General features: G+C 45.4%; 3 protein-coding genes across 3 annotated transcripts; 2 read left to right on the forward strand and 1 right to left on the reverse strand.

Moving 5' to 3' along the window:
• Positions 1-2,931, reverse strand: LOC146679890 (kelch-like protein 23). Its single transcript, XM_085450012.1, has 3 exons — positions 1,907-2,931; positions 1,365-1,776; positions 1-1,246 (listed from the first exon to the last, which is right to left on the reverse strand). Exons 1-3 carry the CDS (start codon positions 2,874-2,876, stop codon positions 943-945), a joined length of 1,686 nt encoding a protein of 561 aa, XP_085306138.1. The 5' UTR covers positions 2,877-2,931; the 3' UTR covers positions 1-942.
• A 211-nt stretch (positions 2,932-3,142) lies between these two features.
• On the forward strand, positions 3,143-4,961 carry lsm7 (LSM7 homolog, U6 small nuclear RNA and mRNA degradation associated). Its single transcript, XM_085450015.1, has 4 exons — positions 3,143-3,219; positions 3,476-3,566; positions 3,678-3,749; positions 4,492-4,961. The coding sequence occupies exons 1-4, from the start codon at positions 3,214-3,216 to the stop codon at positions 4,632-4,634; spliced, it is 312 nt and encodes a 103-aa protein (XP_085306141.1). The 5' UTR covers positions 3,143-3,213; the 3' UTR covers positions 4,635-4,961.
• A 2,651-nt stretch (positions 4,962-7,612) lies between these two features.
• tmprss9 (transmembrane serine protease 9) lies at positions 7,613-14,395 on the forward strand. Its single transcript, XM_085447734.1, has 15 exons — positions 7,613-7,825; positions 7,961-8,088; positions 8,170-8,237; positions 8,316-8,491; positions 8,587-8,631; positions 9,248-9,361; positions 9,519-9,684; positions 10,781-11,055; positions 11,205-11,347; positions 11,960-12,233; positions 12,318-12,431; positions 12,510-12,678; positions 12,758-13,023; positions 13,365-13,501; positions 14,090-14,395. The coding sequence occupies exons 1-15, from the start codon at positions 7,684-7,686 to the stop codon at positions 14,249-14,251; spliced, it is 2,379 nt and encodes a 792-aa protein (XP_085303860.1). The 5' UTR covers positions 7,613-7,683; the 3' UTR covers positions 14,252-14,395.
• Positions 14,396-14,512: the final 117 nt, after the last annotated feature.

Here is a 14,512-nt window from a genome sequence, read left to right on the forward strand (position 1 = left end):
AAAAAAAACGATCTCTTTACCCGTCGGCTTCCCGTGGCTGTCATGCGACCGGCTATTGAAGTTTAATAATACAACAGCTTCTTGACATTTTTTGGGTTTCTTATTATCGCTGTGTAACTCAGTTCAATTGAAAGCCTGCGTGCGCTAGTACCTCTTGCCACAAGTTCCCAGAAACCTTTGCGGTTTTACCCGTGAATGACGTCACATTTTCAATCTTTATCCTGGTGGGCCGGTCTCTAGTCAAAATGCCCGGGCTGATTTTTTTGTCCCAGTCCAGCCTTGCCTTCTGTGCACATGTCCAAATCATTCCTGCCTTGCCTCTCTAACTGTACTCGTTTCTAGCTCCATCAGTCCTCGTCACTCCACCTCCAGGCGTGCTTCTAGCATCTCCAAACATCACAGCAGCTCTCCAGCATCTTGTAGCTTCTTGCTTTTATCCTTCTGTCTAAAATCACTCCTGACACTCGTCTCCACCCACTCCACCCTGACTGCACTCTCTTCTGGACTCTCCCTTTTCTTGGATGGTTGATATTTAAACGGATCTACCTTCACCATCACTGCTCTTTGCATGTCTCCCTCTTGTTCACACATATGTATTCTGCTTCTTCTGACTTTCAAACCTCCGCCTGCTTCCTGCTCTCCACAGAGCCTGGAACTCATCGTTATTGATCTCTGGGATCATCTTAACAGAGAATAGAATAAAAGAAGAGCTTTGCATGTCCTCCAAGAAGCCTGGAGAACTACTCCTGAAGACTACTTAAAGCTTGCCTGATAGTTCAGCCTGTGCTGAAAAATTAAAGGTGGTCAGACCAAATATTGACTTTCCCTTCAGGTTTGCATGAGTTGCTGCACCCATTTCCCATTTTCCTGACCAAATATAAAGAAAGAGGGATGGCTCGAGAGATTTGCACAATTCCACATTCATTCAACCATCATAGAGCATCATGGGATCATTCTTACGGTGACACACCCTCTGAGGGGCACGGGACAGGGTATAGCATCATCTACCTCAATGCAGGTGTCTATGTAAGGGTCCAGCAGCACCATGTTCGGGAATGCTTTGTTACTCTTTCTCTCGCTGAGCAGGTATATCTGCCCAGTGACTGAGGAGCAGCCACAGAAGAACTTTTTGTTCAGACATTCCTCCTCCAGCTCCGTCCACTCATCTGTCTCCATGTCAAAACGAAGGGCTTGGCCTCCGAACAGGTAGAGGGCACTGTTGAGCTCCGTGGCAACCAGGTCGTATCTAAAGAAAAACATATTAATCTTTCTGTTTAATTGTCAGCTGATCATCCTGTATCATTTAATTTGAAAGCTCAAACTTCATAAGAATGTAAATCTGGCAGTGTCAGAAAGATACTCACCGTGGAAATGGAGAATAGGAGACCACATCCCACTGATCCTCCTTCGCCACATACCTCTGAATTCCACCATAAACCTCGCCATTTTCATCCAGCCCACACGCCACGTAGATACACGACCCCAGAGCAGCAGTGGCTGCCCTCTCTACGGCCCTGACCATGGGACTCACTGCCTCCCAACCCTCCTCTGACCCAAGGACCAGCCTTTCTACATCATCCACAAGACCTTCGTCCATACTTCCCCCCAGGACATACAGTACTGACTCGAGCCCTATGGAGCAGTGGCTGTGTCTGGACTTCTGCAGGGCTGGCCCGTCCACCCAGCGCTGGTTCCCACATTCGTAGATCCGGACCCAATCCACACTGAACCACAGAACATCCCGGAAGTAGCCACCTGTCACGACCACACTGTCTCCTAAATAAAAAGGAAATTTTAAAAAATCAGTGAAAATTTAATGTTCAATATTCATGTAAGATCATAAAAACGAGCACATGAAAAATAAGCACACATCTAACTTTTGCCAGTTTCATTATGCATCCATTACCCACTGCAGCCACGGAGTACTGTGTGAGGTTCTTCCTCTGCAGGGGCGCGCAGCTCTGCCATCTACCACTCATCGGGTGATACTGGAACAGCGCCTGTTCTTCCTGATCATGAGGCCCGCCCAGCACGAACAGGGTCTCTCTGGCCCTGGTCCTCATCATTGACCTGCCCACTGACCAAGATGCTGGGAAATGTTCATTGAGCTTTATGATGAGCCTGGCTCTGGGATCAGAGCTTTTCATTCTGGTCAAGAGTTCAGTGATGAAAGGCAACGACAGAGTCTCGGGCCTCACCAGCTCAATGAGCTCCAGGAAATATTCTTCTCGTTTAGGGTCAAATGACACCCAGCGCAGTATTGCCTCCAGAGCCAGATCGTCTTTATGGATGGTTAGGTCATCGCTGGCAAGTAGATCTGCTACTGACTCTTTTGAGAGTGACAGAAAATCCTCTTCAGCTGAAATAGCGGAGAAGTGAGTGAGCACCACCTGTCGTGCTGCGGCATAAAGCTGAGTGCAACCCAGCTGCCAGGCGTAGGCCATCATCCCCAAACAGTTGCTGAGGTGCAGCTCACGCTCCAGGAACTTACAGCACAGCAGCCTGGCTCGCTCCAGCTGCAAAAAGTCGGACGTCTCGAGGATGCCCGTAACATTTTCTCTGTCCAGAGACAGGCTGCATGTTGTGGTATATTCCATCAAGGTCCTGAAATGCTGCAGACTCACACCTTTAATCTCTACCTGCCTTTTGCTGCTCTCCAACCCACGGCCAAAGAACAGAGCCCTGAAGTAAGGGCTCTGCAGGGCCAGATGTTGACGGTTGACATAAAAAATCTCTCCTTCTACTTGTAGGCTAGCATCAGGTGTTATATCAGCCTCAGAGTCCTTCACCTGTGAAGCAGACTCATCCTCTTCTTCTGATACAAGCGTCAATTCAAAGCTCTGCAGTTTCAGCTCATGGTCACCTCTGTCAGCCATGTCACAACAAACAGCCACCCCTCCTCCTGTGTTCTGCTCGGATCCTCGTCCTCTGCTTTCCAACACACCAGCTGGTGCTATTAATAGACTTCCCCCCCTCGACTGACAGCAAAGGAAAAGGGGGTCAGTTCCAAAAGCAGATGCTGATGATAAAACTGTGAGTTATAATATAAAATATTATAATATAAAAACTAACTCACCCTATCATACCAGCCCCATTAAATTAAATCATGAAGAGTCATTTTAAAAAGCAGTGACGTCATGTAAAGGCGCTCGGTGTTTTGATTGGTGGAACATTCTTGAGGTCGAAATTTCACTTCCGTGTCACGCAGCTAACATGGCGGTGAGTTCGTACATTCAAATACTTTTCTGCCTTTGCACCTTTAACGTTGTCGGATATGCTGTTAGCCCGTGAGTGTGTGTTTCAGCCGTAACCCGGGTTTAAATCAGCACGTTCAAAGTAATATAAGGTGTTTTTGTTGTATCATGTTAGCTAACACGGCTAGCCTAGCTAGCTGGGCTCATGCTCAGCTGGTGTTTGTGTGCGCGGCTAGCACACATGCGACTCACAAACGGCGTGTTTTGTTTTCTCTGCGCAGGATAAAGACAAAAAGAAAAAGGAGAGCATCTTCGACTTGTCCAAATACATCGATAAGCCGATTCGTGTAAAGTTTCAAGGAGGACGAGAAGGTAGGTGGATCAGTTATGATAACAAGCTAACAGTTAAGCAGCGCTGCGGGATTTGCTGTCCTTATGTCCAGCTAATGGAGACTTTACACCATGTATTTGTTTCCTCCTCAGCCAGCGGTGTCCTTAAAGGATTTGACCCTCTGCTGAACCTGGTGCTGGACGGCACTATTGAGTATATGCGCGGTAAGTGTGCGCTTTAAAGTCAAGACCATGCGAGGGAAAAATGATTTACAGGAACAAAGAATGACACAAGACTGCGCCAGCACTGAAGTGTTTTGCGTTTCCTTTAACCTGAACCCAAATGAGTCATTTGCAACACTGAGGCAGTGCCCAGACTAACCTGAGTGTTTCTGTGATCACATCTACTGAAGGAGGACCCAGTAAAATAAAATAAGGCTACTGGTGATGGTGAAAGTATTCCGATGGTCCCACAACTGGGAAATGTTATTTAGTATACTGAGCTGTGTGTTTCACCAAGCGTTGATCCTTAGCTCAGGGCTGACCACCAGCCTCAGTGTGAGCTATGACAGCTGTAGCCTTCACTCACACTGAGGAGTTTTCATGCTAAAGTCATGTCAGCGTGTGGGTGTAAGTGTGAGCCCAGCTGAGTTAAATTAAAGTTTTGTTGTTTTTTTTAACTTAAACTGAGCCTCATGTTATTGACTGTTTGAAATAGCTACTCAGCTCCTCTCCAGCAGGTGGGTGGAGCTCCTGCACCTGAGATATTAAGGCTAAACCTTCTCAGCGACACCACAGTGAAGTTAGGGTTGAAAAAACTGAAACTGAGTAGCTCATAGGAGTTACTTGAACACTGGTGGGGCTTACTGTTAAAGCCGTGTCTGTATTTAAACTGATCGTGCAGCATCGACTGCTGTCGTAGATAATGTGACGCTTACTTGTGTGCTCCTGCAACTCCTGTGTTTAGATCCAGATGACCAGCTGAAGCTGACAGAAGACACCCGGCAGCTGGGGCTGGTGGTCTGCAGAGGAACCTCCGTAGTGCTGATCTGTCCTCAGGATGGCATGGAAGCCATACCAAACCCATTCATACAGCAGCAGGACGGCTAACACACAAGCTCTCCCCTGCTAACTTACACGTACTTGTACACACTTGAATATTTCGTTGTTTCTTTTCCTTAGTTTTTATTTCGTTTTAACAATAACGGTGATCATTAATGGAGCCAAGATGATTTAGTTAAGCAGCAAAAAGACGTTTGAATGCACTTCACTTTTATTTCAGTCTGATGTGCAAATTTGTAAAGATTTGTGTTGTAAAGAGCCCATAAATGTGGGATGTGTAAACAGTACCATTTTCTTTTTATCCAGAATAAGTGAACTTTTTACTATTCTTTGTTGTTTTGATAAGAAAATAAAGTGAAAATGTAATTATGCCGACTTTTGGAAGTTTTGCTCTACTCTGCTGGCTGCACATCTTTGCCTTCAGAATTACATGAAGGTTGTGAAAACGACCACTTTGAATGTGAGTTAGATTCCTGAAAGTCGCTGTAGTTTAACAGCAGCATGACTCAGCTCAGATGTGGTTCCATTTTTATCTCGTACACTGAGTGTCACGGGTTCTCTGCCACTTCACACCTCGCACTTTCAGTTTTTAATCACTCGGTAAAACCAAGCAAAGACTCAGAGACACAGGCATGACTGCATCAGCAGTCTCGTGTTTATCCTTCCTAAAAACTCCTTTATTGAATTGAGTTCCCGCTTTATTTTTCTCCTTTCATCCAGACTTCTGTGGCTCGCTCCATACTTTTAGACCCACTGCTCTACAGCTGAGCGTCACTGCTCGCTGTCCAGCTTAGCCAGCAAAAAAATACGTCAAATGCTTAACAATCCAACGCCAATTCCAAAAGAGTTGGCACGTTCTTTAAAATGTGCACAAAAACAATGCAATGATTTGCAAATTTCATAAATCTGTAATCTGTTTGTGTGTAGTTGTACGAAGCAGCTGTTGCCAGTTGAGGCCCAACATGATCGGCTGTGGAAGAAGCATCTTAGAGACAGTTTCGCAGAAATTGTGAAATATGCAAATTGTGATGAAAGTTTTAGAACTTAAAGACTCAATATGTCTACAGTGCAAGACATCAAAAGAGGCCAAAAATCAAAAACTTTAATAAAAACAGACATGTACCTGTTGTGGAAATCACTGCACAGAGTTCACTGTGTCATCCACAAATGCACATTAAAGACAAGAAGAAATCTGAAGAGAAGCCACGTGATCCAGAAACGTCCCGGCCTTCTCTGGCGGAAAACTGTGATGGAATTTAAATTCTTATTTGAAAACTTGGCCTAAAGACGAGAGGGTCCATCAGGCTTGTTGTCGGCACCAAGCTCAAAAGCCTCCATCCCTGCTGTCACGGGGGGGTCAGTGTCTGTGGACGTGGACTATATGCTGAAAGGTATTTACAGGTTTTAGACCAACACATGCTCCCACCCAGTGGTGTCTTTTTTCAGGCAAGGCTTTGCATATTTCAGCAATACGATGCTGAAACACATGAATCTGTTACAGCAGCATGGCATCATAGTACACAGTGTGCTGATCGATGTGCAGTCCAGTTTCACCAGCTGCAAACATCTGGAGCACCATGAAATCACAAAAATACAACAAGGCCAGAGCTGATTTCTGTTTCAGCCCCCTGACTTCACAGCGAGTGGTCGTTGTACTTAAACACCAGCTGGTTATGTTCAGTGATCCGTGTGAGCGGCCAGTTAACAGTGTGATGATGTCGGTCATGAACTTAAAGTTTTGAAAGGAATACTGGGAGTGTGTGTTGAGTGTGAGAAGATAAACTTCAAGCCTGTAAACACACCAACAAAGAGGCTGTTGCACCTTTGTGCTTTAGCAGGGCGGGGGAATAATCCCAGTTTGCACCTCGAGCTTTACAGCAGAACGTGTCCATTGTTTGTTAAAAGTTGACCCATGTGCTTTGAAATGAGGGACAACTGTTCCTGTTCAAATAATTACAGAGTTGTTAAATTGTGTTTTCAGTTATGGAAACTGAATAAAGCCTTAAATACACTTTAAACTTGTGCACCATTAACCTCGATGCAAGAGGTCAGTAAAGTGTCAGACTGGAGGCGCTGTGGGCCTTAATGGTTTGCCAGCTTGTTGTAAGTGCAGAACTTGCAGCCAGGAACAAAAAGGCCGAGTTAAAGGAGGCTCGGCCCCTCCTCCTCCTGTTGCCCAGTCACTGTCAGTGGAGCACTGACGAGCAGCACCGGAGCCGCTCTGGAGCGTTTCGAGCCATTTTCATCTCTGCTTTGTTCCAACTTGCTGTACTGAAGGATGCGTGTTTGATATTTACCCGGAGACTGTGGACAGCAGGTCAGCTGCAGGTCAGCTATGAGGTAACAGCAGAAACACCTGTGCACACCGGGGTGTAACCAAAGGGATCAACAAGCATGGAAGGAGGGTCTGCCAGAGATTTGTGAAGACTTACCGACTTTCAAAGGCAAACAGAAAAAGGTGGGTTACCTGCGGGACGGGGGAAAGGCACGCCTCCTGGCCAAAGGAACAAATAGCGGACCTCTTGGTGTCCTCGCCCGGTCTTCAGTCTCCGTGTCTGTTCTTGCTGGAACTTCGGGATGTTGTAAATGTCAGTGCTGAGAGCAACAGATGAAGAGGTGAGTGAGTCTACCTCAGGACATAAAGCCTGCATTGTTTAAAGCTCCGCTGTGTGAGACGTACCTGAGACGCTGTGTGGAGTTTATCTGCAAAGATTTACGGACGTTTTCTTGTCTTTACTGTGACCTTTCCCCACATCTGATTTGTGATTGCCAAGCGACATGGCCTCCGTGGTTTATTTTACGCGCTCCTCAGGCTGCGCCGCCGGGCGGTAACTTTTTTTGTACTTTTGAATAGTTTGAGTATTTATGATCATTATTTCTTTACTGACAAACAGTTTGTGAGAACTAAAAGTATCTTTAAATGTAACTCTGTGTGTGTGTAAAAGTGTCTGTTTAAAATCATGCTCCCAGTCTCATGTCGCACTAACTGCAGTGACACGCAGCACGTTTATTTCACGCAGGCTTGAATCGTTTTGCCTGTGAGGCATTATGCTGCTGGAGACAGTCGACGGTGGGTTGTGACGGCTGTGAATCCAACATGGAAGCGCAGAAGGATGAAGGCCGAGGGCCGTGGTCATCTTCGCCTCCCGCTCCCTCCAGCTCTGTCTGCTACAGGAGCGGTCTCATACTCTTCCTCCTCTTCTTCCTTATTATTGGCATCTTTGTCGGCCTGGTTATAGGTGAGCCTGCACACGAATGTTGGGTGTAATGTTTTGTGACTCATTTATCAGACGTTTTTAAACCAGCACGAACCGTTTAAAGATTTCACTGCAGATGCATCACTTACTGATAACTTCCTCCTGTTTTACCCGCAGCGTACCTTGTGCAGGAGCAGCATCATTTCATGGAGACAGTGGAGCTCAGAGGTCTGAAGTACGACGCTGCACTGCAGGATAAGAGCTCTGGTTTCTCCATAGTACTGTCCTCAGTTTTAAAGTCCAGGGTTAGTGCTGATTCACAACACAATGAGAGCGCAGGTCTTAATGTTAAAGGTGTTCAACTGTTACTGATTCTCACCTTTCAGATTAAAAACGTCTTCACCGCCTCACCCATAACACGTCACTTTGTCGATTGCAGCATTGTTGCCTATGGGTAAGCACGGGGTCATTTATTCAACACACAAACAGGATGTAAGATGGAACATTGCCAGTTTTCTTCTCGCCTTCCTAGTAACATTAACGGAGATGTGATGGCGACGCTCCGACTCGTCTTCAGGGTGTCCAAGATCCAGCAGTATTCAGAAAACTTTGTTCAGGACTTGCTGAGTGCAGGACTCAGCTCATCGATGCACGGGAAACCGCTGGAGGTGCCGGAGTTTGGACAGATCGACGCTGTCATCCTGCTGGGTAGTAAAGCTGTCACCAGTCTGTGTGTTTCACCAGAGTCTTTACGTTTACTAGGAGTGACGAAGATCGTAACTATCACTCCTCCTTCTTTGTAGGAGCCAGTGGAAAGTCATTTTATGTTATTGGAGACAGTATGATAGGTAAGTTACACACTCGCACGCACAAAACCAAACACACAATTGTGCTGCAAATTTAACAGTAATGTGCTGGATGCCAGAAAATGACTGTAAAAGTACTTACAGGAAAGTAAAGTTACTGTAAATGAAATTTACAGTGAAAACTGTAAAAATGTTTTATAGCAGTGGAAATGTCGTTTATCATTTACATCTTTATTTGTATAAGAAACGGATACATCAAACTCTTTATCTGACTTCCATAACCTCAAAAAAGTATTTTCATTTCCTTTATTATTAGCCAAGCTAAACTCAAATGTTCACCTAATGATGTCACTTCCATCTGGAATGAATGGCTTTGCCGCACAGACATCCGTCCTCCTCCCAAACATCCATTCATTCATTATCCTGTTAAATCGTGTTCAACAAAGTCTCAGCTTTTCACGAGCCAAAACTGGGCCTTTGTGTTCTGAAACAGTCCATTTTTCAGCTCATCCAGCAGGTTTTCAATGTGCAAATTTATCTTTAGAAGTGAGAATTGTAACTTTAATAAGTCACCAGTTTTGCAAAAACTCTACTATGTATTGTTGTTGTTATTTATTCATTTATTTCATGCGTAGTGAAAGTATTTTTGGCTCTGCAGCCAGCTGTCCTGACAACACTTTCACCTGTGACAGCGGAGAATGTGTCACTAAAGTAAACCCAGAGTGCGACTTCGTCCCAGACTGCGCAGATGGATCTGATGAAGCTCGCTGTGGTGAATGACTCCTCAAACTACAGCAGACATACACAGTAGCTCCGTTACTCCTTCTGTTATTAACGAGTGTGCATCGTTACCACAGACCTGAGCAGAATATACTGGGACACATCTGCTTTTAATCACTTACACTAGTTTTTCTTCACCCAACCCACAGCCTGCGGTACGCGTCCTGCCACGGGGAGTCGGGTGGTGGGCGGTGAGGACGCACGGCGAGGGGAGCTGCCGTGGCAGGTCAGCCTGAGGTTCCATGGGCGGCACATCTGCGGAGCCACCATCGTCAATGAACGCTGGCTCGTCAGCGCAGCTCACTGCTTTGAGAGGTAGCTCTGATTTAAACCCGTTTAAAAACAGTCGTTTGAAAATTTTGGATGCTAATCAATACAATCATTAAGCTTTCGACCTTCACATGCTCAATGCCATCGTTTGAGAGTATGGAGAGGTGAAATGTAGCTCACAGTTTACAGGTGCTTTACAGAAGCACAGCACGGACTTACTGTATACAGCACTGTAGTATTTCTATGCTTTGCTCCTTCCGCGCTGTTTTGGAGGTAAATACTGTGCTTGGTTGTCCATGCTATTCATTTTAAAGCTTTAATTATAAATTGTTTTTCAAACACACGTCTACTAGTATTCTTTGCCTCGTTGGTACATCATCATCATCATCATCATCATCATCATCACCTTTATTTATAAAACACTTTAAAACAACCACAGCTGACACAAAGTGCTGTACATTTGAACTAAATAATAAAATTACATAAGATATAAATAAAAGCAAAAATAAAATAATTAAATAAATAACTAATTTAATTACAAGAGAAACTAAGTCTCACTGAGGTCAAAAGCCAAAGAATAAAAATGGGTTTTAAGACATGTTTTGAAAGTGGACAGTGAAGCGGCCTCTCTAACTGCAAGGTCAGGTTATTTCATAATGTAGAAAAGGCCCCGCCCCCTGGAGCAGCTGGTGCGTGGGGATGAGGCTCAGAGAGGTAAGGCGGGGCAAGACTGATAAAGATACCCAGCAGTACACAAGTAATAAAGTTATCTACCAGTGCACCATTAAATTAATTTGCATATTACGTCATCATTAATTGTGATGTATATGTTTCTGGGTACTTTTACTTTAGCAATGTTTTGATCCTTAGGTTTTCCCACTATTACTTAAACAGGACTATGATGCTTCTTTCACCACTTTGCAAACAGTTACATAAAACACATTTCCTCATGTGCTGTCCTGCAATAAATCAGTATTAGGACACATCTGCACACGAGCCTGGAAATGATTTTCAGTTTTTTCTGTTTTTGATCAAATATTCTGTTCTGGCTTTTGAAAAAATGCTAGAAAAGTCCTTAAGAAACAACAATCCCATTTCATGAATATACACCATCATTTATGATTGCCTCCTCTGGTTTTAGGGTCAATAACCCCAAAGAATGGACAGCCCTGGTTGGGGCGACGCTGGTGAGCGGTGAGGAGCCAGAGTCCAGAACGATTAACATCAAGTCCATAACTGTGTCTCCAGACTACAACCCCATGACCACGGACAATGATGTAACTGTGCTGGAGCTGGAGACGCCTCTCGCGTTCAGCTCTTACGTGCAGCCTGTCTGCATACCCTCCCCATCTCATGTTTTTGCACCTGGTCAGAGCTGCATTGTGTCCGGTTGGGGTGCCGTACACCAGTTTAGCTGTGAGTCTGCAGGAATGCACACAAAACGCAACAGACGAGTCATTTAGAAAAGAAAATCCTAAAAACTTGTTCTTGAAAGCTGTCGTCTTGTCATTTAAGGTGAAATATGACAAGTGGGAGTAATCAGTGTGTCGTGTGTTCTTCTGCAGTCACGCTGCCCTCCACGCTGCAGAAAGCTGTGGTCAAAGTCATTGACTCCAAGGTGTGCAATAAGTCATCTGTGTACAGAGGAGCGATCACTCCAAACATGATGTGTGCTGGATTCCTGCAGGGCAAGGTGGACTCGTGTCAGGTCAGTGGTGAAAACGGTTCACATGCAGTGGGGCATGTCTATACCTATGACCTATGAAGGTCTGAGGATCGCTAAAAATATTCACACCGTTCTCACCTTAAAAACTGAGACTATGAGCCATCTGTTCATCTCAGCATAACCGTGTGCTGTTGATTATACCGTGAGAGGCTCAGTCTGAAAGAAATCCACTTCAAAATATCTGATGTTGCATAAATTATCGAACACGTTTTGGAAATTTTATCTCTTTGTACGTAAAATGTTACTTCTTTGGACAAAAATATGAACTTTAAGAATGTGTAAAATGCACTTATTACATAATTGTTTCAACATTTAAAGCAATAGCTGTGAATTACAGCAGCTGATATTTGACAGTCGTACATGTCGTGCCCCTTCTGTCGTGTCGTCTCCCTGATAAAGACAACATGCTCTGAGACATATCTCCCAGTAGCTCCGTGACTTTCAAGGTTCAGAGCTGATGCTTAAAATTGTGGTGATTAGCCTAATGATGCTAATCCTGACCAACCAGGACGGATTACCTGATGCTGAATAGTTGAAAGTTACCAAAAATGACACTTTTCAGAGTATCTGTCAGCTCATGTGTGTCATGTGCAGGGGGACTCCGGAGGACCTCTGGTGTGCGAGGGGGCCCCGGGAAGATTCTTCCTGGCCGGGATAGTGAGCTGGGGTGTGGGCTGCGCTCAGGTCAACAGACCTGGGGTTTATTCCCGTGTTACCAGGCTCCGTAACTGGATTCTAAGCCAGACTGATCCCACCTCAGTTCATGATTATGGCCAGCATGTTCCCACAGTGACAGAGTTTAATACCCCACCAGCACTCGGGACCTCAGCTGATAACGTGTCGTCTGCAGCAGTGCTACCACTGTCTGGTAATGTCAGCCTGAAAGCTCCTTAATCTTAAGAGCTTTATCGGTTACTGAGATTCATTTATTTAATGAATGTGTTTTTTCCAGCCTTGAATTGCAGTGGAAACTTTGAGTGTAGCTCCACATCCTGCATCAGCAAGGTCAACCCGGAGTGTGACAGAGCCGCAGACTGTCCCAATGGGGCTGATGAAAGAAACTGTGGTAAACTTAAAATGCACGAAGCACGGAGCATGAGGGACTTACGGGTCATTCTTCTTAACTGCGTTTTGGTTTTTTAAGACTGCGGCGTGCGCCCTGCGCTGGGCTCCCATAGGATCGTGGGTGGAGTCACAGCTCGGAGGGGAGAGTGGCCTTGGATCGGGAGTCTTCAGTACCAGAGGCTTCACAGATGCGGTGCCACGCTCATTCACAATAGGTGGTTACTGACTGCAGCGCACTGCTTCAAAAGGTATTTCATACATTTATATCAAAACTCGTTTCACTGAAAGCTCAGGAGTGATTCTAATATTAATAACTTACATCTAAAGTGACTCTACTCCCAATAACTGGGCCGTGAGCCTGGGATCTGTGCTGCGATCGGGGGTAGGAGCCCTGGTCGTTCCCATCCAGAGGGTAATCATCCACCCGGCCTTTAATGGCACCAACATGGACCACGATGTGGCTTTGCTGGAGCTGGCCGTCCCAGTCCCGATGTCTTACACCATCCAGTCTGTCTGTCTTCCATCACCAGTACACCGCTTCTTAAAGAGCGCAGAGTGCTACATCACAGGGTGGGGATCCATGAGAGAGGGAGGTGAGAGATGAACCCACGAAACTAAACGTCCTGCATTTAGAGGTCACACAGGAAAAAAATGAAATGTCTTTACTAAGAAATAAAGGCAGGGGAGCCCGAGAGGTGAGATCATTTTCACGTTATTGACGTGACTCAGCCTTCAGAGGTAGAAAAGCAGGAATAGCTCCGTGATCCGTGGCCTGTTCGGCCTTTCACGAGTGAATGTGATATGACTGCAGCCTTTATCAGCTTAGCTTCTGCCTTATCTGCCTCTGAATGGAATTTTGTTTCCACAGCAACAAAAACACTGGTGCTCAGGTGTTGCGATCACACCTGTTCTGTGTGCAATGCTCTTTCCTCAGGTTCATTGACCAACCTGCTACAGAAAGCTGCTGTGAACATCATTGACCAGACGGACTGTCAGCAATCATACGGTAGCGTTCTGACTTCAAACATGATGTGTGCGGGATTCATGGCGGGAGGTCGGGACACCTGCTTGGTATGATGTTCACACAGACTTCTGCACTTCCTGTTTCACAATCGTTAAAAAGTTCCTAACCTGCAGACTTTTAACATCAGGCTGGTGCACTGCATGCAGTGCTCGGAGGCTGGAGGAAGTATGACTGTGGTGTCTTTACAGTGAATGGTTAACCAGGCCGGAGCAAAGTCAACCTTGATCTCCCCCCTTACAGGCTTCTCTGGTTCACCTTTGGAAAAAGGCTGACGAATAAATTAAGGTTTAAAAGCAAGAATCAGATGTAAGAGAAAAAACTCCAAAAAGAATAAAGCTAGAAAATGTGACCTGATACAAAATGTACGCTGTCTTCCTCAGCGAAGGCAGGCCACCCCGCTGCACCCTCTCCATAATCGTCTTATGTAACGAAACCCTCACGCATTCCTGTTTCGGTCAGAGCACCGGGCTCAGCTGCAGACTGACTGACATTTACTCCCCTGCTGCCATACTCATCTTCAGTCTGCTCTTATAAATGAGTTAATCAATCATCACTGTATTTATAGAGCACATTTATATAGAATTTAAAGTTATTTAAATTCCAAATGAAACTGTTGATGTGTTTTGATATTGCAGGGAGACTCTGGAGGGCCGCTGACGTGTCGTCAGCCCTCCAGTCAGTGGTTTATCGCTGGAGTAACCAGCTGGGGACACGGATGCGGCCGAGTCGGTTTCCCGGGAGTTTACACTCGTGTGACGTCTATCAGGAGCTGGATATCCATATACCTTCCCTTCTGATGAAGGAAGAACTGTGTCTGCAGAGAACTGAGGTCATGCTAAACACTGTGTACACAGCCCTGACCTTTGTGACCCTCCGGTCACGGGTGCTGGCGGTAGTGCTGTGCTTTACCTGAACTGAGGAAACAATCCTGATCTGTGCCTTAAACATTCATTCACGGATCATTTGGAGTATTTATTAGTTATTTATTGTCATGGATGGTAAACACACAGCACGTGGCTTTGTGTATTTTGTGTGGACAATATGGGATTCATTTATGG

This window comes from Copadichromis virginalis, linkage group LG23 (genome assembly GCF_057382275.1).
Source record: "Copadichromis virginalis isolate Kocher_CV1m ecotype Utaka linkage group LG23, C_Virginalis_male_GT1.1, whole genome shotgun sequence".
Classification (NCBI taxonomy): Eukaryota; Metazoa; Chordata; class Actinopteri; order Cichliformes; family Cichlidae; genus Copadichromis; species Copadichromis virginalis.